Here is a 27,375-nt window from a genome sequence, read left to right on the forward strand (position 1 = left end):
TTGGAAGGTCAGATGGCAGTCGCTTTCGTAAAAACTAGTGCCTACGCCAAATCTTGGGATTAGTTGTCAAGCGGACCCCAGGCTCCCATGAGCTGTGGCAAAATGCCGGGACAACGCGAGGAAGAAGAATTAAATATACATACTTAACCTCGTAAGGCCCAAGGTCCTACCTATAGGACTTATTCAGTTCGATGAAATTTAAATCATATTCAATTAGGACAGAGTTGCATTTGTTTTGTTTCGTGCAATTTTCAAACAAAATAAAATCTACTGTATTCCGTGCACTATAGGTTCAAATTCCAGTGGCAAATTTTGGATTTTTCATTTCTATGGCTGGGCCTTAAGAGGATATATATTAATTTAGGTACCCAGTGCAAAAAATACTATGACTACGAAGGACAATCAACCAGAGAGCTTGTCGAAAAAGTGCTTGCGTAACATGCGCTTAAACGAGAGCTTGGTTTGAGCCTGTCTGATGTTGAGTGGGAGATCATTCCAAAGCCGGATCGCCTGAACGGTGAAGGAGTTAGAGAATAATAATCCCTCCTCATACCTAGGTCCGGTTCGTCGTCACTGTCCAAAGTGATAGGCTCATTGTTATCAGGCATCAGGTTACTCCGCACACGGATCTCTGAAAACGAACATGTTTGTTAACAGCCATAGATTTCTGTGTGGGCAACGCGCATGTGATACCTCTGGGAGCTGCCCTCGCTATGCCTTCACACAGGGTCTCTATTGTTTCCCATAAAGTTTTAAGTCTCAAGTAAGTTTTAAGTTTTGACGACCAGTTTGGCCCAGTGGATAGTGACCCTGCCTACGAAGCCGATGGTTCCGGGTTCAAATCCTGGTAAGGGCATTTATTCGTGTGATGAGCATGGATATTTGTTCCTGAGTCATGGGTGTTTTCTATGTATTTAAGTATTTATAAATATTTATATATATCTTTGCCTAAGTACCCTCAAAACAAGCCTTATTGAGCTTACTGTGGGACTTGGTCAATTTGTGTAATAATGTTCTATAATATTTATTATTATTTATAATGTATGGTTTGTCCGCATTTTTGTTAGTCATAATTTGGTTTTTCTCAGAAACTCGTAACTTTTCAGGATTGTCATAAAACAAACCTATCCTAACCTATCTATAGGATAACCTTACGAAAATCCTGAAAAGTTAACGGTTTCAGAATTATGACTAATGATAATCTGACAGTCATTACATTATGACTTACAATAGTTATGTCAAACAAAGGGATCCGCTTTACACAATTACAATACAGTATTAAATAATGAAAGGCTAATTAAAGTACGAGTGTGGGTTATGAAACGAGGTGAAAGCGAGTTTTATAATCCCACGAATGTTTTAATACCAAATTATGTTTAGTTACATAGACTGCTTTATCAACACGATTTTTTTTTACTACATCGGTGGCAAACATGCATACGGGCAGATGGTAAGCAGTCTCCGTAGTTTATGGACGCCTGCAACTCCAGAGTTGTCATATGCGCGTTGTTGCCCTACCACTCCGCACCCTCGTTGAGCTCTGGAAACCTTGCTCACCGGCAGGAACGCAACATAGTTTATGCCAGTTGCCATAGCTCAACGAAGGTACGGAGTGTTAAGAGTCGGCAACGCGCATGAAATACCTCTAGTTGCAGGCGTCCATAGGCTACGGTGACTGCTTGCCATCAGCCGGGCCGTATGCTTGTTTGCCACCGAAATAGTAAAGCCGGCCGTAATTTGCGATTTTTTAATGCCTTATAGAGGGCCGATATGTAAAAAGATAATACATAATGGATGTGACATGACTTGTTTATATGGGTTATTACCACTAGTTACCACCAAGTTGTTACCAGTGGTAACTACTGGCATTTTTTCCCACTTTTTACCATTCGTACCAACTTGGTTTGGTGGTAACTACTGGGATTTTTTTTCACACTTTTTACCATTGGTACGAATTCGATTTGGTGATTTTTTTCACATTTTTTACCACTGGTACCAACTCGGTTTGGTGGTAACTACTGAGAATATTTTTTTGACTTTTTACCATTGGTACCAACTCGGTTTGGTGTTTTTTTCACACTTTTTACCACTGGTACCGACTCTGTTTGGTGGTAACTACTGGGATTTTTATTGGGCATCTACCGTTTTAATTTGGTCGATCGTACTCACTGGGTTGCTGTGGTTTATGGTTGTTGGCATCCTTTCGCGGGCGCCCGCGTTTGCCCTTCACGCGCTCCGTGACTGGCGGCTGTTGGCAAAAATTTCAATAAACATTAGGTTAATAGGCTTAGTGTTTGTTAATAGTCTAGTCGTTTGAGTCCTGTGCTTAAAGACTACTCAGTTTTTCAGACTCTAGATCATTAAGTCGAAACTCGAGTCGTTATTGAGGCTTTTGTTAAGCCATGATATCTTTAACCTTTTGACCGCCAAAGACGTCATATGACGCGCGCGGCTACAGCCCAATATCAACCTTCATGCGTACCGACAAGGTTCACGATTACGCGCCGCGTACGATACGCGTGGCGTTCAAAAGGTTAAAGGGCTAAAGATACTCGTAACTCACAAATTATGTACTTCTTTACACCAAGCTAACCCTCATTTTCTTTTCTGGATATTGCATTGTAACACCCGTGATACATGGAACAGTAAAAATTCTAGCAGGTTCACTTCATTACCTCACGAATTAGTTTTGCTATAATTATGTCGAGCCACCCTTCTTTGAGTGATGACTTGCGGCTCCGAAACGTGGTCTTTCACTATCGGCCTCATCTCAAAACTAAGTCGCTCAACGAGAGGGCTATGCTCGGAGTTTCTCTACGCGATCGAATCAGAAATGAGGAGATCCGTAGACGAACTAAAGTCACCGACATAGCCCACCGGATTACCAAGCTGAAGTGGCAATGGGCAGGCCACATTGCACGCAGAGAAGATGGCCGATGGGGTCGAAAAGTGCTCGAGTGGAGACCACGGACTAGCAAGGGCAGCGTGGGACGACCACCCACAAGATGGACAGACGAGCTTATTAAGGTCGCCGGAAGACGCTGGACGTTTTAGGACCCGGGTATGTCCTTAAACTACGTCCAAAAGAGAGGTTGTAACGTTATACGTTACATGAAAGTACTATTATTTAAATAAACTACATAAATAAATGAAAATACCACTTAAAACTAATTTTACAAACTAATGTTTTCAATTTTAAACATAAAATTGCAACAAGTATTCGTCGGCGCCGTTTTAGCGCTCTTCGAAAGATTTCGTAAGCAACATTTTAGCGCTCACGGTAACGAGTTCTTTTGTTTGTCGAATATACTTATCGGGAGTTGCATTAGCGGATCGCTCCCACGATTCCCGAACTGCACTCGAGATAGAACACACGTCACACGGATCATCGGTCTCTGATACGTACCTATTTTGGAAAATGTAACCGATTTGATATAATTAATATTCGTGTTGTCATCTCTTAACGTTCCTCAAAGTGTTTAGCGTCGTAAATACGTTAAATGTTATAACGTGTGTGTGAATAAACCCCAAATTGGGTAAGTGGTAAATTTATTAACGCAAATGTAGTTCTACTTGCTAAATAGATATTAAGATAATTCTAGTGTTTTTACTTTGCATCATCAAATCATTTCACGTTAAATTCATTAGTTTAAATATGATTTTGCCCGATCATGCTGCTGTAACGGTATTGCATCAGAATTTATTTCCACCCTCATTTTAAAATTCTAAATCCTTGCATCATCTTTACAAATTGTAATCTCCGACTCTGATTGTGAACATCCACGGCATCACTGCTACATTTTAGGTGCTTTCTTTTCCTGCCGTTTGCCGGGGATGCTCACAAATTACGTTGCCGGACTTTTTCCTTATACATTTGGATGACGCGTTCCAGGGTCCAACGTTCGGGCTGCTATTTTGGGTGGAGGATCCACCGCAGCCACACATACCACCAACGCTACTCTCGCCAGTAGAAGGGCCAGCACTACATCAAGCCCCGGGCAGCCAAGTACAGTCGTCCACAATTGCGGCGCCCGCGTACACCACCGACGGCACAACCCAGGCGAGAGTACCTAACCGCAAAATGGATAGGATCTTTGTGTGAATTTATTAAAAAAACCTGCGACCCATATTTTTTGTTAAGTGGCCCGCGTATTTCGGATCATTGTTTTTTTTATTTTATTTTAAATTAAATGTTGTTTATTTTGCACGAATCTAGTTTATTCATTTTTCTCTTTTAGTTAATAAACTAGACAGTAACCGTGACAAGGTATGGGCAATGTGAATGTCATCTCGCCTTGTGTGGTAGGGCACAGCACAGCAGATGTCATTCCAGATCTAGAGCAGAGCCCAACTGGGGAAGTACCTCCACCTTACAGAAAACCGCAGCCAAATAACACTAGACCCTACTCATAGTGTTGTGTTCCTGCCGGTGAGTAAGGTTGCCAGAGCTCAATGAGGGGGGGGGGGGGGGGGGGCCGGGTTTAGGGTCAGCAACGCGCATGTAACTCCTCTGGAGTTGCAGGTGTACATAGGCTACGGAGACTGCTTACCATCAGGCAGGCCGTATGCTTGTTTGCCACCGACGTAGTATTAAAAAAAAGTGGGTCGCCTCCAACCGCTACATGTGGAGGTCCAAGGGGGAGGCCTATGTTCAGTAGTGGACGTCTTATGGCTGAGATGATGATGACCCTTCTTTATTACAGCAAATAATAATGCCCACAAGTGTCACTGTAAATTAATTAGTAATCATCTACATTACGCCGCAGAAACAAAGATGTCGTTTCTTACTCTAAGTTTTGCACTTATTTCTTAGATTCGTAAATATTTTTGGCATGTAACTAAACCAAACCGGTAACCCGGTAATTTATAATTGCGTAATTTACATTTCTATGTAATAGTTTTCTTAGTAATGTAGGAAACTTTAGGCCTATTTTTAGTTCATTTACTTTAGATATATTTGTAAAAGGCTGTTTGTATTTGTGTCTTTCTTTTTGTTTACTTTTACTCCTGTTTAGTTTATAGTCAATTTTAAAGTTTTTTTTTTCATTGTATTTAAATAATTATTTATGTATCTTCTTCTTCTTTAAGTGCCTTCTCCATCCCGGAGGTTGGCGACCTTATGTCTATATGCCATTCTATCTGAAGTCATGCGAATTAGTTTCTCTGTACTGCCCACGTCCAACCAGTCTCTTATGTTCCTTGTCCATGATATTCTCCTTCTCCCACGTCCTCGTTTCCCTTCAATTTTCCCTTCAATAATTAGTTTTAATAAGTCATATTATTTATGTATCTACATAGTATAAATGTAAAATGTATGTATAGCATAATAAAACATCATCATTTGTGTAAAAAAAAGGCTGTTTGTTTTCTAAATAAAATAAAAAAAATTGAATTTTTATGCATTTATCCGTCAGTTCATTAAAAAACTATTTATTGCGCAGAATCTTTACAAAAAACTGTTATGTATCATATTTGATACAATGCCAAGAACTCAGAAAAGTGCAAGTCGAAGGGATCGTATCACATTAAATGTAATTTGACGTTGATTTATAATGTTTTACAGTTAGTATTTTCCTCGCGTGGACTGTGCAAATTTTCGTGCTTCACTCTGGAGCAAAGTTTGTTTAACCCGTGGAATCTCGTAACGCTCTAGATTCCACTACGCTCACAACACAATTTTTTATTATTTCGCTTGCTCGGATATCTATATATTCTAATAACTCACCGAATCTTTATTAACTCCAGGCGCCCGCTTTGTATACTTGCGCTTGACCCTCGGCGTCTCACCGGCAGACGAGGACGCCGCCGACTCTGCAAACACAGTCGCATTAGGCCTCCAACCCGCAGTGCGCGAGTCCCATACATGAGAAATATCCCGTCATTGTAGATGTGGAATCACGTAGATGTTATGATGAGACGTCAAATGCTGATGGTCTTTCAGAGAAGAAATTTCTGTTTTTAAAGCCCTAGTTTTTAAATGTATACATGTTCATTAGGCCTCCAACCTGCAGTGCGTGAGCCCCATAGATGAAAAATATTTCGTCATTGAGGACATGGAATCACTTAAGATGTATGATGATGGGACATTGGGGGTGAATTTTCATCGTGTATAGTAGAGTACAGCGTGTATAATAATATAAATTATCTCTGGGAAAACGCGCATTTTGAGTTTTTACATTTACATGTCTCCCAGACAACATTTAACGGGTATTTAAAAAAATAAGTATGTATAAAATGTGATAAAAAAATACTCAGTAGAAGTAGAGTATTCTCGTCGCAAAAACCAATCTTATAAGATAAATATCAATTTAACCATATACTAACTACATACATAAACATTCAACAAACAAAATTCTACTTAATACACATACCAATTAGTGATGTTAGTAAAAAGTATATTAAATTCCTACCTACAAAAAACCATTTCAAAACAAATCAATACATGTTCTATAAAATTTGGATGCTATATTTTCTACCATACCAATCAAAAAAACTACCATGCGATGATAAAATCTACCAAACATGACCAATATCATTTGAGGTCTTCATTTCTTAGAACATCTTTTTTTGTATTTCTTACTCAGAATCCACTCACCATACCAAAAAAGTTCTAGATTTGGTTATAAAAAAAAACAATTCCGGTACGTCACGCTTGTGTAAAAGTTCTAGATTTGGTTATAGAAAAACAATTCCGCTACGTCACGCGTGTGTAAGTTCTAAATTTGGTTAAAAAACAATTCCAGTACGTCACGCTTGTGTAAAAGTTCTAGATTTGGTTAAAAGAAAAACAATTCCGGTACGTCACGCGTGTGTATAACGTTCTAGATTTGGTTAAAAAAAACAATTCCGGTACATCACGCGTGTGTAAGTTCTAAATTTGGTTAAAAAAAACAATTCCAGTACGTCGCGCTTGTGTAAAAGTTCTAGATTTGGTTAAAAGAAAAACAATTCCGGTACGTTACGCGTGTGTATAACGTTCTAGATTTGGTTAAAAAAAAACAATTCCGGTACGTCACGCGTGTGTAAAAAGTCCGGAACGTGACAAACCGGACGTGACCGAACGTGATAAACTCTCACACTGACATATTCGCCAACGTCTGCGTAACTTACTTTCTATACATCTAAGATGCAGATCGCAGCTAACTGCGAAATTGCATGGATAAAATATGAATGAATTCATTGAAAAGTCGCCTTGCACTTTTGCGGCTGATGGTACATCTCTGTCGCTCTAATATGCCAGTACGAGCGAGATACATAGATAGTAAGTTATGTTACGCTAGCGAATTACAGTGTCAGATCAGTGCCAAGCTCGTAGTAGATGTATAGAACTTTTTTGTTATCTCGTTAGGAATGTAACGTTTTTGAGTAAGAAAATAGTTCTAAGACTTTTTGTATTTTTTTTTTTCACTATTAACTTCCATTGTATTCATTTATTAATTTAAAAAAACCATTTCCTGTCTACATATAAAAATAAGTAACATTAACACCTACAAGTAGCATTGTCCCGATAAAGGCAATTCATTAGGCCATAAACATATCTTTAAATAAATAATTTAAAATTGCTGGGTAATCTTTGAATCTGAGAGGCACATTTACTCAAGAAAATAGTTTTAACAAAACTTCATATTATCAATTACTATGTAATTAAATAGTGACAAAACTTAAAATGTGATTTATCTCAAAATTTCTTAACCACCCCGGTTGACGGTATGAGCAAATCGATTTTGCTTATATTATTTAGTATTTTTTAAAGTGTGGACCTGAAAAATCTGGTCATGCATGATATGGTAGATCTGTTAAAGTAATGTGGATTTTCAAGGAGCATTTTTTTTTAATAATTTGTTGATATCAAAGTACATAATAAAAGTACAATCATATTATAACGCTAGGTTGTCTGTGATTTTGCATGAAAATCCACATTCATTTAAAAGATTTACCATATCATACGTGACCTGATTTTGCCGTGTCCATATTTTATTTTAATAGGTATTATTCCATCACTTTCTACCATTAAATAAGTGTTTATACTTTGCAATGCAAAATTGTATGCTACACTTTGCACAAACATATTATACCCCCAGCATTAAAATTTCGCTCGAGACAGCGATTCGTATTTGGGCGTTTTCTAAAATAAATATTTAAAACCTGTTCTTACATATCTGGACATTCTTGGGCTCATTCTACTCAGAATCGACAGCATTCTCCATCCTACCCTTAAAGTAGATGTCCCAAAATGTCCGTTCCATTACGTCACGTTTTAGTGTGGAAATTTATTTCACTTGTATGTGCGTGACGTAGTGGAAACTACAATTTCCATACAAATTTTTGGGGCATTTTTTTAGCATTAGGACTGAATATGCTAGTGATTCTGAATTGAAGGAACCCAAAAAGACCAGGATCTGTGAGAATCAGGTCTACAATATCATTTAAGAACCAGTGCTAATTTTTTGACATTTACCAAAACATAGATTTTATACTGGGCTTGCCTTCCTCAAGTAAACGTGCGTGACTCTCGCCAGCTTCAGCCGTTGCACTACCTACACAATACATGCACGGGCCTAAACATGGACCTTTACCTTTCCTCCTAATCAATTTTGTATTCCTCCGGATAACCACCTTTTTATCGCCAATTTTTCGGGCCACGCGCTGCGGCACTTTTTTGAGGGACTTTTTTGGCGGTAACTTTTTCGAGCGCGTGAGTACTTTCGTTGATTTCAGTACTTTAGCTTGAAAATACATGAATGATGATACTTTTGATGTATTCCGAATGTCCCAGGTTAGTAGATTCACTTTGCAAGTACGAAACAAATAACGCTGTATATTATATTAATTCACTTCGAACTTTTCTTCGTGACACAAGCAAACAACAAGATTTTCTGTTAAAATTATGCAATGTTGGCCGAACGTTAATTAGAATTGACCATTAATTATAAATTGAACCGTAAACTGTAACCGTCCAATTTTTAATGGTTATTGGTCAATTCTAATTAACGTTCAACGGCCAATACTGAAATGATGTTCCACCTTTCTGTTAGGTAATTTTTCAGAAATAAACGAATGTTATATTTATTTCGTAGTGCAATTAATAGTGGGTTTACAGTTTTGATTTCGGGAAACTTCCTTTTATTCACTATCTACGGTTAGGCTTTATACAGAAACTAAACAAAGAAAGATAATTTACTATTAATTTATATTTCCCAAAATCAATACTTAAAAAGTGTGTGTGATTAAGTGATTAAAAAAGAAAAATAAACACAGTGAAAAAAAAGGTTCAAAAATATATGACATTTAATGATCAGATGATAAATTTAGAGAACTACAATTGTTTTATGAAATATATCAGAATGTTGATTCATTTCATTCATTTGTTTCAGGACAAAGTTTCCTTAATCAGAATAATTGGCCTTATCTGGGCAATAAAAGTAAGACTTTTTTAATAAGTTTCTAGTGCATCACACAAAAAATATAAAACGTGACGATATGGAAAGAACATAGGGACATTATTTTGACTGCCTGGATCTCAAATAAATTATATATTATTCACAATTAACTGAGAATTAAAAAAAATATATTATAAGGAGACTAGGTTTTTGTTTTTGGCATTAAGAACCTCAACTTTACTTTTGTTAAAAATACTAAGTATTTATCAGATTTTTTTCTATATCCCCGTACATTATTATATTGCGGTTAAATTTAAAAAGTACAGGGTGTTTTTAACGCCCAGCCATACTGAACAACCTCTATCATCTACAAAATTGCGAAAAATCGACTGTATCACAGAAAACATTTATGTTTAATAGAATGAATGAGTAGCAGTCAATTTTTAACGTGATTTCGGATCATTGGGTAAGTTATTAAGTTTGACTTACATATTACACTGTGTACTGCAAATTTCTTGAAAACTGTCCATGGTAGATCATTTAAGATATCCATTATGAGATAGTACCATAAATGGGGGATAGGTATAAGAAATTGACAGTACAGGGGTCAAAATTGTTTTCGTTATTTTTTTGTCCCAATAAAATGTGACGTAGTGGAACTTTTTGTATGAGGTGAGATTTTGTTTTTATTTTTTCTCAGGTAAAATATAATATACTTCCAGAAAGACATACAATAGCACTCAACTTTTTTATTTGATAGAAGACATAGATACAAGCGTGACAGAGTGGTCAGAAACAAAGACAACGAAAATAATGTTCACCCACAGCCGTGACCTTAACCTTATATTTCAAACACTGTAAGGTTCATGTTTGCACTTGTTGACATAATTTTAAGGTGAAATAGGTCTAAACCGATTAGTAGCACGGTGACTTTTATAGTTATGGGCCACAAATCAATTTTTTTTGCCCCCTTGTAAACCAAATAACTATTAGCGGCATTACTAAAATATACGATTAATTAAATTCGGTCTAGACGTACTTTGCCTTAATAAAAATTTGGCCAGCACCTTCATGTGAGTCAATCTAGTTAGCATAAAGTGATGTTATTCAACTGTACAGTTAGTTATACAATAATTAATTATAAACATACCACCAGCGCCTCGACGTTTGTATTCCCTTTTAGCCTTTCTCTCTAAGGCCTCTGTGGAAAAAAGTAATTAAAAATCATGTACGAGTATCAACGAACCTGCCCGTGCATACATATACATGGATGAATGAATACAGATTCACTCAAGTTACTGATAACTTTATTGTTACTAACTGATAACTTTATTGTTACTAACTGATAACTTTATTGTTACTAACTGATAACTTTGTTTCCCGCTTACTGCTCCTAGACTAGCTACTTATTATTATTAAGGTAGGGCACTCAAGGTCTATTAACACATTACTTATTTTTACATTATTTTTTGTATAAGACTGTTTGTTGCCTAAAAAAAAATGCAATTTTAAACATGTATTGCTGTATGTGTATGTGCTGTGTGGATCGACGTTTGTCGATGCACTATTGTCACATTGACTAGCCCCCCTGAGCTCTGCTGCAGGACAGTAAACTATATATGTATTGCCTATACGGTCATATTTTAAAACAATACGACCAGTTTGGCCTAGTGGGTAGTGACCCTGCCTACGAAGCTGATGGTCCCAGGTTCAAATCCTGGTAAGGGCATGTATTTGTGTGATGAGCATGGATATTTGTTCCTGAGTCATGGGTGTTTTCTATGTATTTAAGTATTTATAAATATTTATATATTATATATATCGTTGTCTAAGTACCCTCAACACAAGCCTTATTGAGCTTACTGTGGGACTTTGTCAATTTGTGTAATAATGTCCTATAATATTTATTTATTTATTAATATACAGGGTGCGTGGGAGGAATCAGGAAACCAACTGGTTTTAACGAGAAGCATTAATCTTTTTTGAATCAAGCGACATAATGTTGAATGCCAAATAAGTACCAAAGTTAATACGATCTTTATACTTTTTTTTTTTTATACTACGTCGGTGGCAAACAAGCATACGGCCTGCCTGATGGTAAGCAGTCTCCGTAGCCTATGTACACCTGCAACTCCAGAGGAGTTACATGCGCGTTGCCGACCCTAACCCCACCCCCCTCGTTGAGCTCTGGCAACCTTACTCACCGGCAGGAACACAACACTATGAGTAGGGTCTAGTGTTATTTGGCTGCGGTTTTCTGTAAGGTGGAGATACTTCCCCAGTTGGGCTCTGCTCTAGATCTGGAATGACATCCACTGGCTGTGCCCTACCACACAAAGCGAGATGACATTCACAATGCCCATACCTCTCTTTTGGACGTAGTTACGAAATGAATACGATCTTAACATCCTTAAGACTGACTAGACCGGGCCGGGGCGGACCAGAGCTTTGGATGCATCGTTTTCTATGGAAAGCACATGTGATCAAAGATCAGCCGTCATAGAAAATGACGTGTCGGACGCCTCGGCCCGGGCCCGGGCTGGTCTAGCGTGAATCCTTTATGGCCTCAAGAAGATGTGCTTACAATACTTAAGATTTTTCTCAGGCACCCTGTATTTATTGGGAATATAAATTACCATTTTGAACAGCGCGTCGCGTTTCTCCTGTGTAAGCATGTAAATAATTTTAAGTCACATTAACAGACATACGTATTTTTTATATTTTTATACTATGTTGATGGCAAACAAGCATGCGGCCCGCCTGATGGTAAGCAGTCTCCGTAGCCTATGTACGCCTGCAACTCCAGAGTTACATGCGCGTTGCAGACCCTAACACTGCGCATCCTGGTTGAGCTATACATTAAATATGTTATCTTTAAATATTTTTTACTATATTTATATTAAAATATGTTTTTTTTTTGTTTTAGCCTAGTCAAACGAGCAGTCGAGCCGCCTGATGGGAAGCGGTCATCGTCGCCCATGGACATAGGAGCCACTTAAGCGTTGCCATAGAGAAATAAGAAGTAATAGAGTGCTCACTCCATACATCAGTTTTGGTACCAAAATGATTATTATATACGCAGTCGACATCTAGCATCGAGTAGCGGAACTCTCAGTACTGCTACTCGACACTAGATATCGCGGCAAACAAAAAGTCTAATGCTCAACGATTTTCAGCTAATATTATAGCCAGAGTAAGCGTAGGAGTTGAAAGTAGAGTTCCGGTTAATCCGGTTATAATATTAGCGGAAAATCGTTGAAGATTAGACTTTTTGTTTGCCGCGATATCTATTGTCGAGTAGCAGTACTGAGAGTTCCGCTACTCGATGCTAGATGTCGACTGCGAATATAATAATCATTTTTTTACCAAAACTGATGTATGGAGTGCGCACTCTATTAATTCCTATTTCTCTATGGCGTTGCCGACCCTTAAAAACCCTAAATACCCGCTTCTTGAAGAATCTCATAGCGCAAAGGCCACAGACGATATTGGCGCTTAAGTCCTTTATGCTAATTATCGCGTGTGAATTGAAGCCCGAAGCCAATGAGGGCTTAATTAACACGAGTTTGTAATTCCTGTGTCGCCCATGGCACACAAAATGTTTTTCATCACACTTACAAGGAAAAATCTGCCTAATTTCAGACGTACATTACAGCCCTAGGTCGAAATTTAGGATTTACGGACGGCAGCGCCTACGTGTAATGACCTTTTACGAGTAAGTATGATGAAAATGTAACTTACCCAGCTCTCTGGCGCGCTTTCTGGCCAAATATTCTGGGCTGGTCTTGTCCACTCTCGGCCGGCCACGTTTACGTTTCTCCCCACTCTCGTTACGATTGTTCATCACGGCCGCTGTAGCAAAAAAAAAAACCTATAATCATCTCATTATTTGGGTTCCGTACCTGAGGGCATAACGGAACCCTTATAATCCTATAAGTAAAATCCTGAATCCTTCGTAGTGCCTGTCTGCCCGTCTATTACTGCCTATTTGCTCAGAAACTACTGGACCAATAAGTTGAATTTTGGTACACATATGTAAGACTATAATTAACCCAAAGATGGACATGTAAATTAATTACTTGTAAACATAAGAACCACTTCTGTGTTAATGGTTAAACTATATGAAATCATAGAGAAATAAGTAAGTTTTCTTACCAAAACGCAGGTTATTTCGCAGTCGACATCTGGCGTCGAAAAATAGATTTATCAGTACCGCTACTTGACACCAGATGTCACGATGTCGCGACTAACGAAAAATGTATTGCTAAAACAATTTACAACTAGTATTACAAACAGTAGAAGTTGAAAATAGAGTTCCGGTTAATCCGGTTATTAGCTGAAAATGTTGAGCATTAGACTTTTCGTTCGTCGCAACATCTATTGTCAAGTAGCAGTACTGATGAATCCGCTCCTTGACGCTAGATGTCGACTGCGAAAATAACCTGCGTTTTGGTAAGAAAACTGATGTATGGAGTTAGCACTTGCTTATTAATCTCAAATTTATATAGTTTTTTTTTATAATATTAAGATAAATAGGGTGACTACTATAGGGACCGTGCGTGTTGGAGGGTCTGCCATCTTGTGGCCTGAATCGGAACCATAAACATGTACATTTACACGTCACGTGTTTTCTTGTGCATAGTAGGTTCTGCCATCTTGTGGGCTACATCGGAACAATAAACATCACATTTACGCCTAGCGCCAAAAATCTGACGGCTCCTGTGCTGCCTCCTACAGTTCATGCACGCTCCCTATAGTAAGGCAGAAAGAAACAGGCAACAGAACTCTTATTGTTAAGAGTGGCCAATAACTATATCAAGTACCCTAGTTAAGGTTATTTAAGAAAATAGACAAAAAGAATTGGTTTATTGTTTTCATTCTAAACCTGGATCGAGTTCAAGTTCACACACACTGCCACACGTACAGCGCCATCTATGTCAAGTTGTGCGCGGTTATCCTAATCAGGCCTCGTGCCTCGGCCGAGGCGGCGCAGGCGAGGACAACGCGCGCGCCGCCTCGGCCGAGGCACGTCTACACTGGCCGGTTTGTGCGTGAGGAAATTGCCTCGCGCGTATGCTCGCTCTGTGTGGAATAGCCATTGATGCATAGTGATGCACAGTAAGCCTAATGATGCTTGTGTTTTATCTAAGCCTGCCTGATACGGGTACAATACCAGCTCTGGTAAAATCTTTATTTACAAACTTTATCTTATTATCATATTTATTTATCCTTTCAGGGTTCATACCTCAAAGGGAAAAAACGGAACTTATAGCATCACTTTGTTGTCCGTCCGTCCGTCTGTCAAGACCCTTTATCTCGGAAACGCATGGAGTTATCGAGTTGAAATTATAATTATTTATTTAATCGTATGGCGTTTCGTATTAGGCATATAATATAATATAAATAAAAAATAGACTTATATATCCAAATCGAGATAGCACAACCAATTCACGGCTTCTGGTGTTAAATTATAGAGGTCCCCAGGATCGCCCTGATAGCATCTTTTAGGGCATCGTTTCACAATATGGTCTATGGTTTGATCTTCCATGCCGCAGTAGAAATTATACTACATACTCAGGTCTAACAGACCCTTGAAGCTGTGAAAAAATCACACTTTGCAAATTAACGTAAAAAAAAATACGGCCGTTTATGCTGTCAACGTAAATTTGGACACTCTCAAGGGAATCATAATTCAGGAATACTTAGAACTATGAAATTTGTCAAGTACTATCGTTTTACACTACAAATATAGGGTAAAACCTTAAAACTATTAATTTGGAAAAAATATATACAATGGTTAAAGTACGGAGGTGGGCGAGTCCGACTCGCGCTTGGTCGTTTTTTTTTTTTTTCATTTATGTTCATAACTCATATAGCAAACTAATTTTCAGAAACATTTGTGAACTGTTACCATTGCGCGTGATGGGTACGCAGCCCACATATTATTTTTTTTGTAAAATAATAATTATATGAAATAATAAAGGCATGTACAATACAATACAATACTCTTTATTGAACACCTCACATAGTTGACAATAAATGTACAGAAACAAACAAAGACAATTTGATAAAGATAACAACAGGCGGTCTTATCGCTTAACCCTTTTCCAGGCCCCACCAATCTACAAGGTTTTCCCAAAAAATCCAAATATATTCCAATTAATCCAGCTTTGACGATTCATTTGAAGACAAGTCACATTTCCAGAAACTGCAATCTAATTTGAATCTTAAATCGCAATGCTAAAGTTGAAATTGTAATGGCGCGTACGTGGTCGATAAATCGTACTATGCCTGCAAAAGGGTTAAGAGCGATGTCTTCCAGACAACCTTTGGGTATCGGAGACAATAAAATTAGAATATACGGTAGGTGGCACAAAGAAAAACAACAAAATAATAATAATAATTAAAAGTCGAATAGAATAGTATAACCACACAACACAAGACATATATAAACATACTTAAATACGTCTAACCATAAACATACATAGACATACATACATAACAAATATTTATTAAATAAAGAAACAACATGTCATTCATAAGGAGATGGCGCTGCCGTCACAATAACAATCGATCCCGCGTAATTTAATTCTTTAAAATGTAAAAATATCATAAAAGTAAAAAAGAAGTGCTTTATATTATAGATTCATGTGCAATTTATAATGGTGAATGTTATCTTAAAAAACTACAGTGAAATAAGAACACAGTGAGATAAAATATGATTAACCTAACTTTTTACTATGCATCAGTGACTTTTAATGTTATTACTTGAATATTAGTGTACTTTTTCCCTCACAGTGATTAAAACAGTAATTATACACTTACACAAACAATAATAAATCCGTACATTAAGTGTTTACACCTAAAAGTTTAAATTAGATAACTGCCGCCGAAAGGACGCTTCACCCAGAAGTCAATGACCTTTTGCCAAATTTTTGTATAAATTATAAATAAACAGCATATAGACTAACAAAACTATTCTAGGTGTACTGTAAATATAATTTCAGTGTAATATTATGAACTAAACAGGACATTTCAACATTTGAGCTGGACTTAAAACGTTACTATACCGGTCGTTAACCCTTATACCACATAACAAATAACTCAAATAAGTTACCAATACTTTGTACAGTGTTTTCTCAAGTGATTATAATAGTGTACAAATTCAATCATATAGTGACATTTTATTCGAAATTGTAGAATTTTTTTGTGCTGTGACCGTTAAAACTTAAAATAATTTGATCCCGCGCCGAAAACATCGCGCGTCCCCCGCTTGCACTTTGGAGAATAGCGCCATCTGTTGTCCATTTGCTGCATCATCTGAAGACCCTATCTACATTTCGGTTGTTGGAAGTTATTACTGTTTATATCTACCCACCACAAGATGGCGACAAAATGCACGAAATGCGACAATTATTTAACAGATAAATATAGCTTGCGTTGTATCACATGTAATAATTGGTACCATATGGATTGTACACATGTAACGAGACGTCGATTTGATCTCATGGAAAAAGATAAGAAAACATTTACTTGCCAATCGTGTATGTCTAATAATGAGCCAAAACCATACACTACGACCCCAAGCTCTCCGCGTGATAATGTCACAATCCGCAAAAAATACAGAATAAATATTCCTATAGAAAATTCGTTCTCTGGATTATCAGAAGATGAATTTGAAGACGCCTCTCCTTCTAAATTATTATCAACTCCAGATCTGAACCCAGCACACTGCGAATCACGTCTACATAACAGTTTCAAGCTCGAAGAAATGTCAAACCAAATATCCGAACTAAAAGAAAAATTACAATCTGCCGACTCAGAGATTGAACACTTAATGGCAGTTAACGATGCACTCATTAAAAGGCTTTCGGAATGTGAACAAAAAATTAACAATTTAACACCTGTCTGTAACTCAGTTACTATGGTCTCCACTGGCTCTACTAAAACTAAGTCCATCAAGAAGAGTGGCAATGATATAAAAAAGACTAAACTTGATTTCTCCTTGAGTAAGGAAAGTGCACAGAGACTCGGTAGCATTCCAGATAAACCTCAGGCACCTCTCGACGCTCCGAAAGAGGATTGTTGTCCTGCGCCCCCTAGCGATCAACTAAGAAAACAAGCTCAAGAGTCCATTAAGGCTACAAATCCTTCAAATATCAACTCTACTTCATCACAAATCACAACAAAAACAGCTACATCTAATAAATTCTCTCTCTGGACGTCCAATATAAATACGAAGAATACAAACCACATGAGTATATATAATAAGCTGTTTGAAGAAGATTTAATCAACAGAATGAAGTTGGGCTCTTCTAAACGTAAAATTGTCATATTGGCTGATCAACAAGGTAGACACCTAGGATCGTTTCTAAATAGCATGTGTGGAGCTTACTTTGAAGTACAATGTTATTCAAATCCCGGGGCAGACACAAAGAACGTGCTACGTTCACTACCAAATAATGGCAAGGCTCTCGACAAGGATGATTTCTTGATCATTATTACTGGAGCTAATGATACCAACCCTAGCAAGCTGTTTGCAAATCTGTATTATTTGATTCAACAACTAAATGACTCGAATATAATCATATCAAATGTACCCTATAGCCGCTACTTAGCTGAACGCCCACTGAATAACATGCTAACATTAATTGCAAATCAATTTAAAAATTGTACACTGTTAGCAAATGTTTATAAGCCTACCTTTACCATCAATATGACTACTTACTCGAAGCAGCTAGCAACAATGATTCGCCACCAAATAGCTTGTTCACTGTATAATCATTCGTACCAGATACAACTGATGAAGCACCACAACTTAGATTCCGAACATGGTACATACTTAAGGCGCCACTGCACCTCTGACGTGTATACCACTCCCCAGAGGACTGAAAATGGAATGATTGAAAATAAAGAAGATTCATCACCACCATCATTAAACCACCTTTTTCGTCATAAATAGTGTTAACAACATTAAGAAACTGTCAAGACTTAACAACGTCAGCCCTGAGACTAGTATTGGAGTCCTACACCAAAATATTTCCGGAGCCTTAAATAAACAAGAGATTCTGAATATTGCCATAGATGACCTAGAACAAAATGGCACCAGTGTGGATATTGTGTGCCTAAGCGAGACAAACATTCTACGTGGATCAGAGTGTAATTTAAAATTAAAACAATTTCATATAGCGGCTAGTTTTTCCCGCAAACATTCGAAAAGAGGAGGTGTTGCAATACTCGTTCGTAAAGATATTAGCTTTAGTCCTATACCAGATATTGAATCGATTTCCCTTGTACACTCTTTCGAATGTTGTGCTACTGCACTTCCACAGTATAATATTGTAGTCATATGTATCTATACAAATAAAATGCCTACTTCACCTTCATCTATATTTTTCCATAAACTAAAAGAACTGCTATATACAATATGTCAAAATAAAAGAAAAAAATACATCTTGTGTGGAGATTTGAATATTGATACCTTAAAAAAATCCACTATAGCAAAAGAGTTAACTCAGATTCTAGAAAACTATGACTTAAAAATAACTTCTAATTGCCCCACACGGTTAACTGATCACTCAAAAACTTGTATTGATCACATTGCGTCCAATATTAAAGAGTGTAAAATAGTAGTACACAATTTAGGGTTATCTGACCATACAGCGCAAAGCTGTCAAGTGCCTGTGAAGAAACGTCCACCATGTCCAGTAAAATGGTGGTTCATATTAAAGAGGGATTATAGTGTAGAGAATCAATTAAAATTTTTACAGTGTCTGTCAAGTCTATCATTTAATGATGTTTTAAAAGAAAATGACGCCAATTGCGCATTCAATAAATTTAATGAATTGTTTCTTCTTTTCTATAATCTGTGTTTCCCGACACTTAAAATTAAAGTTAAAAATAAATCTTTCTATTCAAAAAAACTATCAAAAGGTATCCGAAATTGCTGTAAAAAGAAGAGACAACTGTACTTACTTAGTAGACGTTCTTCTCATTGTAAATTCGAATATACGTATTACTCCCGCCTGCTTAAAAAATGCTTATTATCCCAGCAAAAAACAGAAAATTTAAAGTATATTAATAATAACAATAATAAATGCAAAGCAGTATGGGATGTTATTAAAGATTATACTTCATCTGATTGTACCGATAAATCTGTTGATAAATTAAATATAGACAATATTTGTATAAATGACCCACAAGAGATTGCCAATAGTTTTAATGATTTCTTCATAAAGAGTATAAGCACTAATACAACTGCAAATTCTACTTATGATATTGATATTGATAATAATGACTTTTCCATATATCTCAAACCCGTAACTTCTTCTGAACTCCATAGCATAATTATGTCTCTTAAAAATTCCCCATCAGTCGGATATGACGAAGTGAGGACAAATATTATTAAGAAATGTGTATCCTCTATTATATCGCCCATGTTACATACAATAAATCTTTCATTGATCCAAGGTAGCTTTCCAAATATATTGAAAAAGTCTGTTGTTAAACCCATCCATAAAAAGGGCGATAAAACTAATATGGGCAATTACAGGCCAATTACCTTAATTTCAGCTTTCTCAAAAATATATGAAAAAATCATGTTTAATAGATTAATAAGTTTTCTGGACAAATATAATATAATATCCGATCAACAACATGGATTTCGCAAATCTAAATGTACTTCTTTAGCCACATTTAAACTGGTAAAAAATGTTCTAGATGCGGTAGATAATAAGATTCCTGTCACTGTATTATTATTAGATATGAGCAAAGCCTTCGATTTTGTGTGTCATAAACGGTTATTGGTAAAATTATACAAATATGGTATACGTGGTCCTGCTCTTGAATGGATAAAAATGTATATTAGTGATAGAACCCAATGTGTAGAGACCATGAGATACTGCCCGGCAACGAAATCTCTAGATAGTTATAGATCATCTTTCGTTAATAATCATTATGGAGTACCTCAGGGCAGTATTTTAGGTCCCCTGCTATTCCTAATTTATATAAATGATATGCCCAAAACCCTGCCACATGATTGTTTGTTATTCGCAGATGACACATCTATTATTGTAAAATGTAAAGATCTTTTAACTTATAATGATGACCTAAACAGAACACTAGCTCTTACAATTAAATGGTTAGAAATAAATAATTTGAAAATAAACCTAGAGAAAACCAATTACATCCAATTTCATACAAACAAAAGCAACTCACAACAAGTAGACATACAATATGAAAATATCTCCATAAAAGAAGTACTAGATGCACGATTTCTAGGTATAGTTATTGACAATCAATTGAACTGGAGAGAACATGTAGATAAATTATGTACCAAAGTAAATAGGTTCGTATTTGCTCTAAGAAGAGTGAGTCAAACTGTTTCCACACAAGCAGCACTAATAGCGTATAATGGATATGTTAACTCAATTTTAAGGTATGGCGTAGTAATCTGGGGGAACTGCACTGATAAGCATAATGTATTTATTGTTCAAAAGCGTTGCATTAGAGCCATATTTTCAGTTAATCCAATAGAGTCATGCCGTCCATATTTCATACAAAATAATATTCTTTCTTTCCCCTGTCTTTATATCTATGAAGTTTCTGTTTTTGTTCACAAATATAAATATCTGTTCACAGAAAACATATCATTGGGTCCTCGTGTTGTTAGACCGAAATACAAACACAGGTTACCTAAACCATATGTTAACCTGTCACTTACTTCAAAAAACGCCTATATCATGTGCATCACAATCTACAACAAATTACCTGATCATTTTAAAGACATGGATCTAAAGCTGTTTAAGTCGAGCACAAAAAAGTGGCTTATAAAAGAATGTTTTTACTGTATAAATGATTATCTAAGTTTCTCATGAGTGTTACTAGTATGTAAGTTAATATGTTAACATAATTATATGTGTATACTGTAAATGTATGTACACCTGAAAAGGTAAAGTTTCGGTGTGACTAAATATTCAATTGTATATTCGACCTACAATGTAACCTGATTCTTACATACAATAAAAAACTTTGAACTTTGAACTTTGAACTTTAATGATAAAAATAATGCAGAAGGCAGTAATTTTGGACACGGCGCGTATAGTACGTCGGTTCCTCTCTCTGGGGCCCTGACCACCGGCAGCTTGGGCCCTGCCCCGCTGCTGGCGGCACCCTAGGTTAGGTTTTTTATTATGTGTTTATATGTATTTTGTAATGTTTTGTAAGTGTTTTTATATTTTACTTTTATATTCATATTATAAATGACCTAGCCTAAGACCAAAAATAAATAAAGAAAATAATAATAAAAATCTATGGAAGGGAAAGATAGTATTGTATGTATTTATCAAGTATATGAAGAAATTAAGATGAATGTGAATACTTAAAATATTAAATGTGCATCTTTTGCTTTTAGAAGATGCTCGAAAAAATATAATTTAGTAACTATATCATATCCAGTTTTATAGGTATCTTGACAACTCAGTATGTTTTCAATAGAATCATCGAGTATTACAAAAATAGAACCCTGAGAGTAGAGAAGGAATCTAATAGCCATGAAACCCTTCGTATGCTTTCATTATAAATGATAAAAGAAAAATTGTAATAGAGGGGGATCTCTGTGATACACTTGGCTCTTAATAAACTAATCCTACCCAACTTTTTTTTTCCAAGCCAACCAAGTACTCACCCATCTCCTTAGCCTGCTTCCTGGCGGCTAAATTAGCCAGGTATTCAGGGCTAGTCTTGTCGACCCTCGGTCTGCCGCGCTTTCGCTTCACCGGCGTCGTTTCTGCCACCGCTAGGGGGGTAAGAAAAAGAAACGGGGTCAAAAAAAGAGGGGAGAAATAAAGTACTGTAATTTTTGTGTAAGAAAATAAATGCTATTTAAGGGTATCCGCAAGCTCAGTAATTCATACAAGCGTAGTTACGCTCTAATTTTTTTTATTTTTTTATTTATACCTTAGATTAACACTTACAGTCAAGCTACATATGTTAAAATGAGTGACATAATATTAACATTAAGAAATTTATTACAAGTACATATTACAATTTACAGTACATATGGGGCTACTTTATAGCACTAGTGCGAGAAGTAGCATATTATGTTACTGTGTCGAACATTTAAAGGGCCATATGTACTGTAAAACGTTGTACGATACATGTGCGAATAGGTAATTCGCAACTCGTGTCGATTTAAAACACTCCCTTCGGTCGTGTTTTAATTTATCGCCACTCGTTTCGAATTTCCTATTTTTCGCACTTGTATCGTAATGTACTATTATAACATACTTAAAACTTTTGAATCGACTAGCTAGATTGCTCTGAAACTTTGTACTTACAGATAAGGTATATCTAGGGCTGTATAGGTAAAAAACTTAAGTAAGTCACCTGTTGTATGTAGTTGTGACGTGTTCGAATAGACAATACATGTTTAACCCATAGTACGATTTATCGACCACATACGCGCCAATAGAATTTCAACCTTAGCCATCCGATTTAAGGTGCAAATTAAATTGCACTTTCGGAAAATGTGACTTGTCTTCAAATGAATCGTCAAAGCTGGATTTATTGGAATATATTTGAATTTTTTGGGAAAACCTTGTAGATTGGTGCGGCCTGGAAAAGGGTTAAAAGACACACACAAACAAAACAAATGTCTATTCGAACACGTCACAACTACATACAACAGGTGACTTACTTAAGTTTTTTACCTATAATTAGTTTATGTAGCCTCAGATACCATAGTTAATAAAATACAGATTTTCATACAAAACTTGTTTTTGCTCTATTTCGTTTGTTTTATGAGGTGGAGCAATGCAAACTAATTTCAGCCCTAGATACACCTCATGTCCTTGTATGTGCAAAGTTTCATTACAATCCAACATGTAGTTTTAAAATGAAACTCTGTTTGTATGGGAAGGTGAAATTCGGCTGAGCTTGCCGGGGACTCCCAAATAATTGTCATAATTGCCAATTATAATTTTAAAATAAAGTAATAATTATTAATAATAAGGGATTGAGAAGAAATTGATTTTTTTTATTCTGACAAAATAAACTATAGCTTATAATTGGTACAAAAATCATAACTACGTAGAAAAACACATTCATAATGGCCCATTATGTTCGATAAAAAAAAATAGAAGTTATTATTGGTCCCAGATACCGCAGATATGAGACTATTTCTTATAACCTAACCTGACCTAAAAATCTAATTGCACAGCAGAAGAAAAAGGTAATTTGCCAGCAAAACAGCATTCTGACTTGCGAATACATTATTCCGCTGTGCAATGGCAGATTTTTTGATGTGCAAAAAAAAATCCCAAAAAAATTATTGATGACATGTCAAATTGTTTTTGAAGTGAAAACTTCTTTAGCGGCGCTGTGCACTTTTTGTGATGGGGAAAAAATGTTAAACTCGCCGCAGGTCACGTGACCGACAGATTCGTCAGATTGAAAATTCCTAGGACAGACACGTGACCTGATCGAAAAACTCCATGATGGTTTTAGTAATGATGATGGTGTAAGAGTCGTTGAAATTATGGATGGAAGTTGATTTTCTGAGAGATAAACTTTTTGATGTTAAATAATTGTAATAGATCTGAAGTGTTAAATTTTTAATGTAATATAAATTGTCATGTTTGTGTACGATAGCGCAATAAATGAATATTGTATTTTACCACATAAATGATAGTACTTTTATACTGATAATTAAAGCAATTCGTGCAAAATTATTCCCTAACTATTCCAAAATATCAAAAATGCACAACGTTAATATTCAAGTTTTCACTTCTGCAGGCACTCCCTGAGTGCAACCCGTTGTTTTTATTTCCAATTTCAATCCACATATTTTCTCACATATTCTGGCAGCTTATAATTATATAAACATGGATAATTTTCCGCCTATTGAACAACATTCATATTTAAAGTTTGGACCGTCGCCATTTTGTAATGCAATACGTATACGACTCGAGTAGCGTGCGACCAGCAAGACACTATCGTGCGACTGATATCAAACGCGTCGTCAACGCGTCTCGTGTGTTAACCGAAGTGAATATGTATGGCTAATCACAAACGACGCGTAGGATACGCGGACGAAACACAGATCGCTTGAGGGTAGCTTCGTGAGAGAAGGGCTATATGGACGTTCCGTTACTGCTATAATTGTGTATAAATGGTAACAGTCCACAAAATGTATACTGGACTAGAAGTAGGCTCAAGGAGGGAACAGTGGTTCGGTAGGAAAATGCCAGGTACATTGGATCATTCAACCTAATTTCAACATGAGATAATATGTGGGTGACTGAGCCACTGTTTGTGCTGAGTCACTGTTTCCGCCTTGTCCCCACATATCTAGCTTTAGTTTCACTGTGAAGATCCGGAGGTAAAATGTGAGAGCAATTGAACTTGTAAGTATGATGACTTATTACTCCTCAGCCAAATTTATAGTATGAATTTTTTGAGATGATTTTTTCCGCTCAGTCACTAATCTGTTAAACAAAAGTCATTGTTTCTTTTATGCAGAGCCGTCTTCGGCGCGTGCTTAATCAAAATGTCGTTTAAAAAGTAAATATCGTGACAGACTTAAGGTTCAAATTCATGTAACAGCTCATTCTGAGCAAAGAGAATTAAGAAGACCAAGAGTGCTCACTCCATACAACGGTTTTGTTACCGAAGATACTATTATTTTCGTAGTCTACATCTAGCGTCAAGTACCGGAACTCTCAGTACTGCTATTCGACCATAGAGGTCGCGGCAAACAAAAAGTCTAATGCTCAAAGATTTTCAGCTAATAATATAACCAGAGTAAGCGTAGGAGTTAAAAATTGAGTTCCGGTTACTCTATTTATAATATTAGCGGAAAATCGTTGAGCATTAGAGTTTTTGTTTGCCGCGACATCTATTGTACTGAGAGTTCCACTACTTGCCGCTAAATGTAGACTACGAAAATAATAGTATTTTTGTTAACAAAACCGTTGTATGGAGTGAGCACTCTTGATCTTCTTAATTCTCTTTGTTCTGAGATAACGAGTTTGGGGTAATGTAGGACGATCGGCCTGAGAGTGAGCTGTTACATGAATTTGAACCATATAGTTAGGAGAGTAAAATTGATTTTGAAACGGGTTTGTTCCCGATGTATACTTATTAACCGCTGCATAAAAGAAACAAAACCTTTTGTATAACAGATTAGGGATAAAGGCCTAAAAAATCATGTTAGAAAATTCATACTAGTAGGGCTAAGATGGTCGGCTCTTTATTATTTGTCACCATGCCTGTCACTTTCTAACAAGTATGTAAGTGCGAAAGTGACGCATGACGTGATAGATGATAAAAAATGCGACCATGACACCGCTGCTGCTTTAGTGATAATAATCACAGGTGAGTATGTCGTATGTTGAGACAACACTATTTGCCATTTCCTAAGAAGCGCTGGTGGCCTAGCGGTGAGAGCGTGCGACTTGCAATCTGGAGGTCGCGGGTTCAAACCCCGGCTCGTACCAATGAGTTTTTCCGAACTTATGTACGAAATATCATTTGATATTTACTAGTCGCTTTTCGGTGAAGGAAAATATCGTGAGGAAACCGGACTAATCCCAATAAGGTTTAGTTTACCCTCTGGTTTGGTAGGTCAGATGGCAGTTTCGTAATTACTAGTGCCTACGCCAATTCTTGGGGTTAGTTACCAAGCGGACCCGACTCCCATGAGCCGTGGCAAAATTGCCGGGACAACGCGAGGGAGAAGACTATTTGCTATTTCCTGTTTCCAGACACCATAGTCGTCGTTTTTAGGAACCAAAGGCTAGATCATTTCTGGAATTTTAAATATAATATTGGTGGTGGGCACTGGTTTGGCTGCATAACCAGCCAGCTCGGGAGGCACGAAGTGTGAGACATATTCCATAGGCCTTATCCATAGCCAGGGTACTTATGGTAAATTATCAGGACGTAGTCATTTACAAAAGCGAACATGCCATTTTTAGAGACCAAAGTCGTGTTTTAGGGACCAAAGAAGTCATTTTAAGAACCAAAGAAGTAGTTTTAGGAACCAAAGGAGTCATTTTAGAGCCCAAAGTCACCATGGTTGGTAATTTTTGGCAACTAGAATAAAATTAATAAAAATAGAAGAATAGTTACGTGTTGTGACGACAGGCGCCTCTGGTTTCGGTTTGGCCGCATAGCCAGCCAGCTCCGGAGGCACAAAGTGAGAGACGGGGGACCTGTAGTCCACAGCTAGGGGCAACCCACCGGGCACTATAACAAAATTTTAAAATCACAGACTACACAGACACAGAATTATGGAGCGTTTACAAAGAGCATGAGGTCACCAATGTGATCACAGGTGACTTGTGAAATGCTATGATTTGAGCAGCACTAAATTTGTACGGAAACGCGTATGTGTGACCTTGAGTCTTATTATTATTATTTAAGCTTTGTTCATTGTTCATTTTCTTCCAATTTTCTTTGTCTTCGGCAGATTGTATTATATGTTGTTCCGTTTTGCATTTGAGGTGGTTTGTGGTTAAAATGATTAATTAAGAGAAACTTCAGGAGTTGGCGCATCTGGAATGTCTGCAGTATCAATTGACAATTACATCAATGCTGCAGGTTTGCATATGTAATTCGTACTCTATTTTTACTGTATGTGTAAATTAGATACCAAATAGGTCTCCGTTGGGTTCCATCTTGGCCTTCTTATCCGGGCTCTCCTTGCTGCTTTCCGAGCCAGGAGACGACTCGCGCTTGACTGGAATCACGTCCAACTGGCTCTCGCACAACGCCATCTTAGGATTACTGAAATTATATGATATGACATAAACAATATATTTTTCATATTATAGTAATTTTTTAGTCAATTTACCTCTGTAAGCTTTATAAGGCTTGTGTTGAGGGTACTTAGACAACAATATACAAAAAATATTTATATTGTGCGTGAATCATCCTTTAAGTTCTAGATGTTTCTTTAACCATTTAAACGCCATGCCTATCGTGTGCCATAATG

At 36.8% G+C, this 27,375-nt stretch overlaps 1 protein-coding gene and 1 long non-coding RNA gene across 9 annotated transcripts in view; one reads left to right on the top strand and one right to left on the bottom strand.

Moving 5' to 3' along the window:
• LOC133532443 (uncharacterized) overlaps nucleotides 1-4,211 on the top strand; it is a 43,567-nt gene extending 39,356 nt beyond the window's left edge. Inside the window, exon 2 of the long non-coding RNA XR_009801697.1 lies at nucleotides 3,092-4,211. This is a non-coding gene — a long non-coding RNA (uncharacterized LOC133532443). The remainder of the gene's footprint in view (nucleotides 1-3,091) is intronic.
• LOC133532413 (zinc finger protein 37 homolog) overlaps nucleotides 1-27,375 on the bottom strand; it is a 46,822-nt gene that overhangs the window by 16,239 nt on the left and 3,208 nt on the right. For 3 of the 8 annotated variants that reach the window (XM_061871062.1, XM_061871063.1, XM_061871064.1), the window contains exons 2-11: nucleotides 27,034-27,167; nucleotides 26,511-26,627; nucleotides 22,066-22,176; nucleotides 13,122-13,232; nucleotides 12,017-12,043; nucleotides 10,531-10,581; nucleotides 8,577-8,726; nucleotides 5,726-5,811; nucleotides 2,170-2,248; nucleotides 554-631 (exon numbers count right to left, since the gene is read on the bottom strand). In XM_061871062.1, coding sequence (XP_061727046.1) covers nucleotides 554-631; nucleotides 2,170-2,248; nucleotides 5,726-5,811; nucleotides 8,577-8,726; nucleotides 10,531-10,581; nucleotides 12,017-12,043; nucleotides 13,122-13,232; nucleotides 22,066-22,176; nucleotides 26,511-26,627; nucleotides 27,034-27,167 — 944 coding nt within the window. The remainder of the gene's footprint in view (nucleotides 1-553; nucleotides 632-2,169; nucleotides 2,249-5,725; nucleotides 5,812-8,576; nucleotides 8,727-10,530; nucleotides 10,582-12,016; nucleotides 12,044-13,121; nucleotides 13,233-22,065; nucleotides 22,177-26,510; nucleotides 26,628-27,033; nucleotides 27,168-27,375) is intronic. The other 5 variants (XM_061871066.1, XM_061871065.1, XM_061871068.1 and 2 more) reach the window with 5 other exon arrangements.

Source organism: Cydia pomonella, chromosome 27 (genome assembly GCF_033807575.1).
Source record: "Cydia pomonella isolate Wapato2018A chromosome 27, ilCydPomo1, whole genome shotgun sequence".
Taxonomy (NCBI): domain Eukaryota; kingdom Metazoa; phylum Arthropoda; class Insecta; order Lepidoptera; family Tortricidae; genus Cydia; species Cydia pomonella.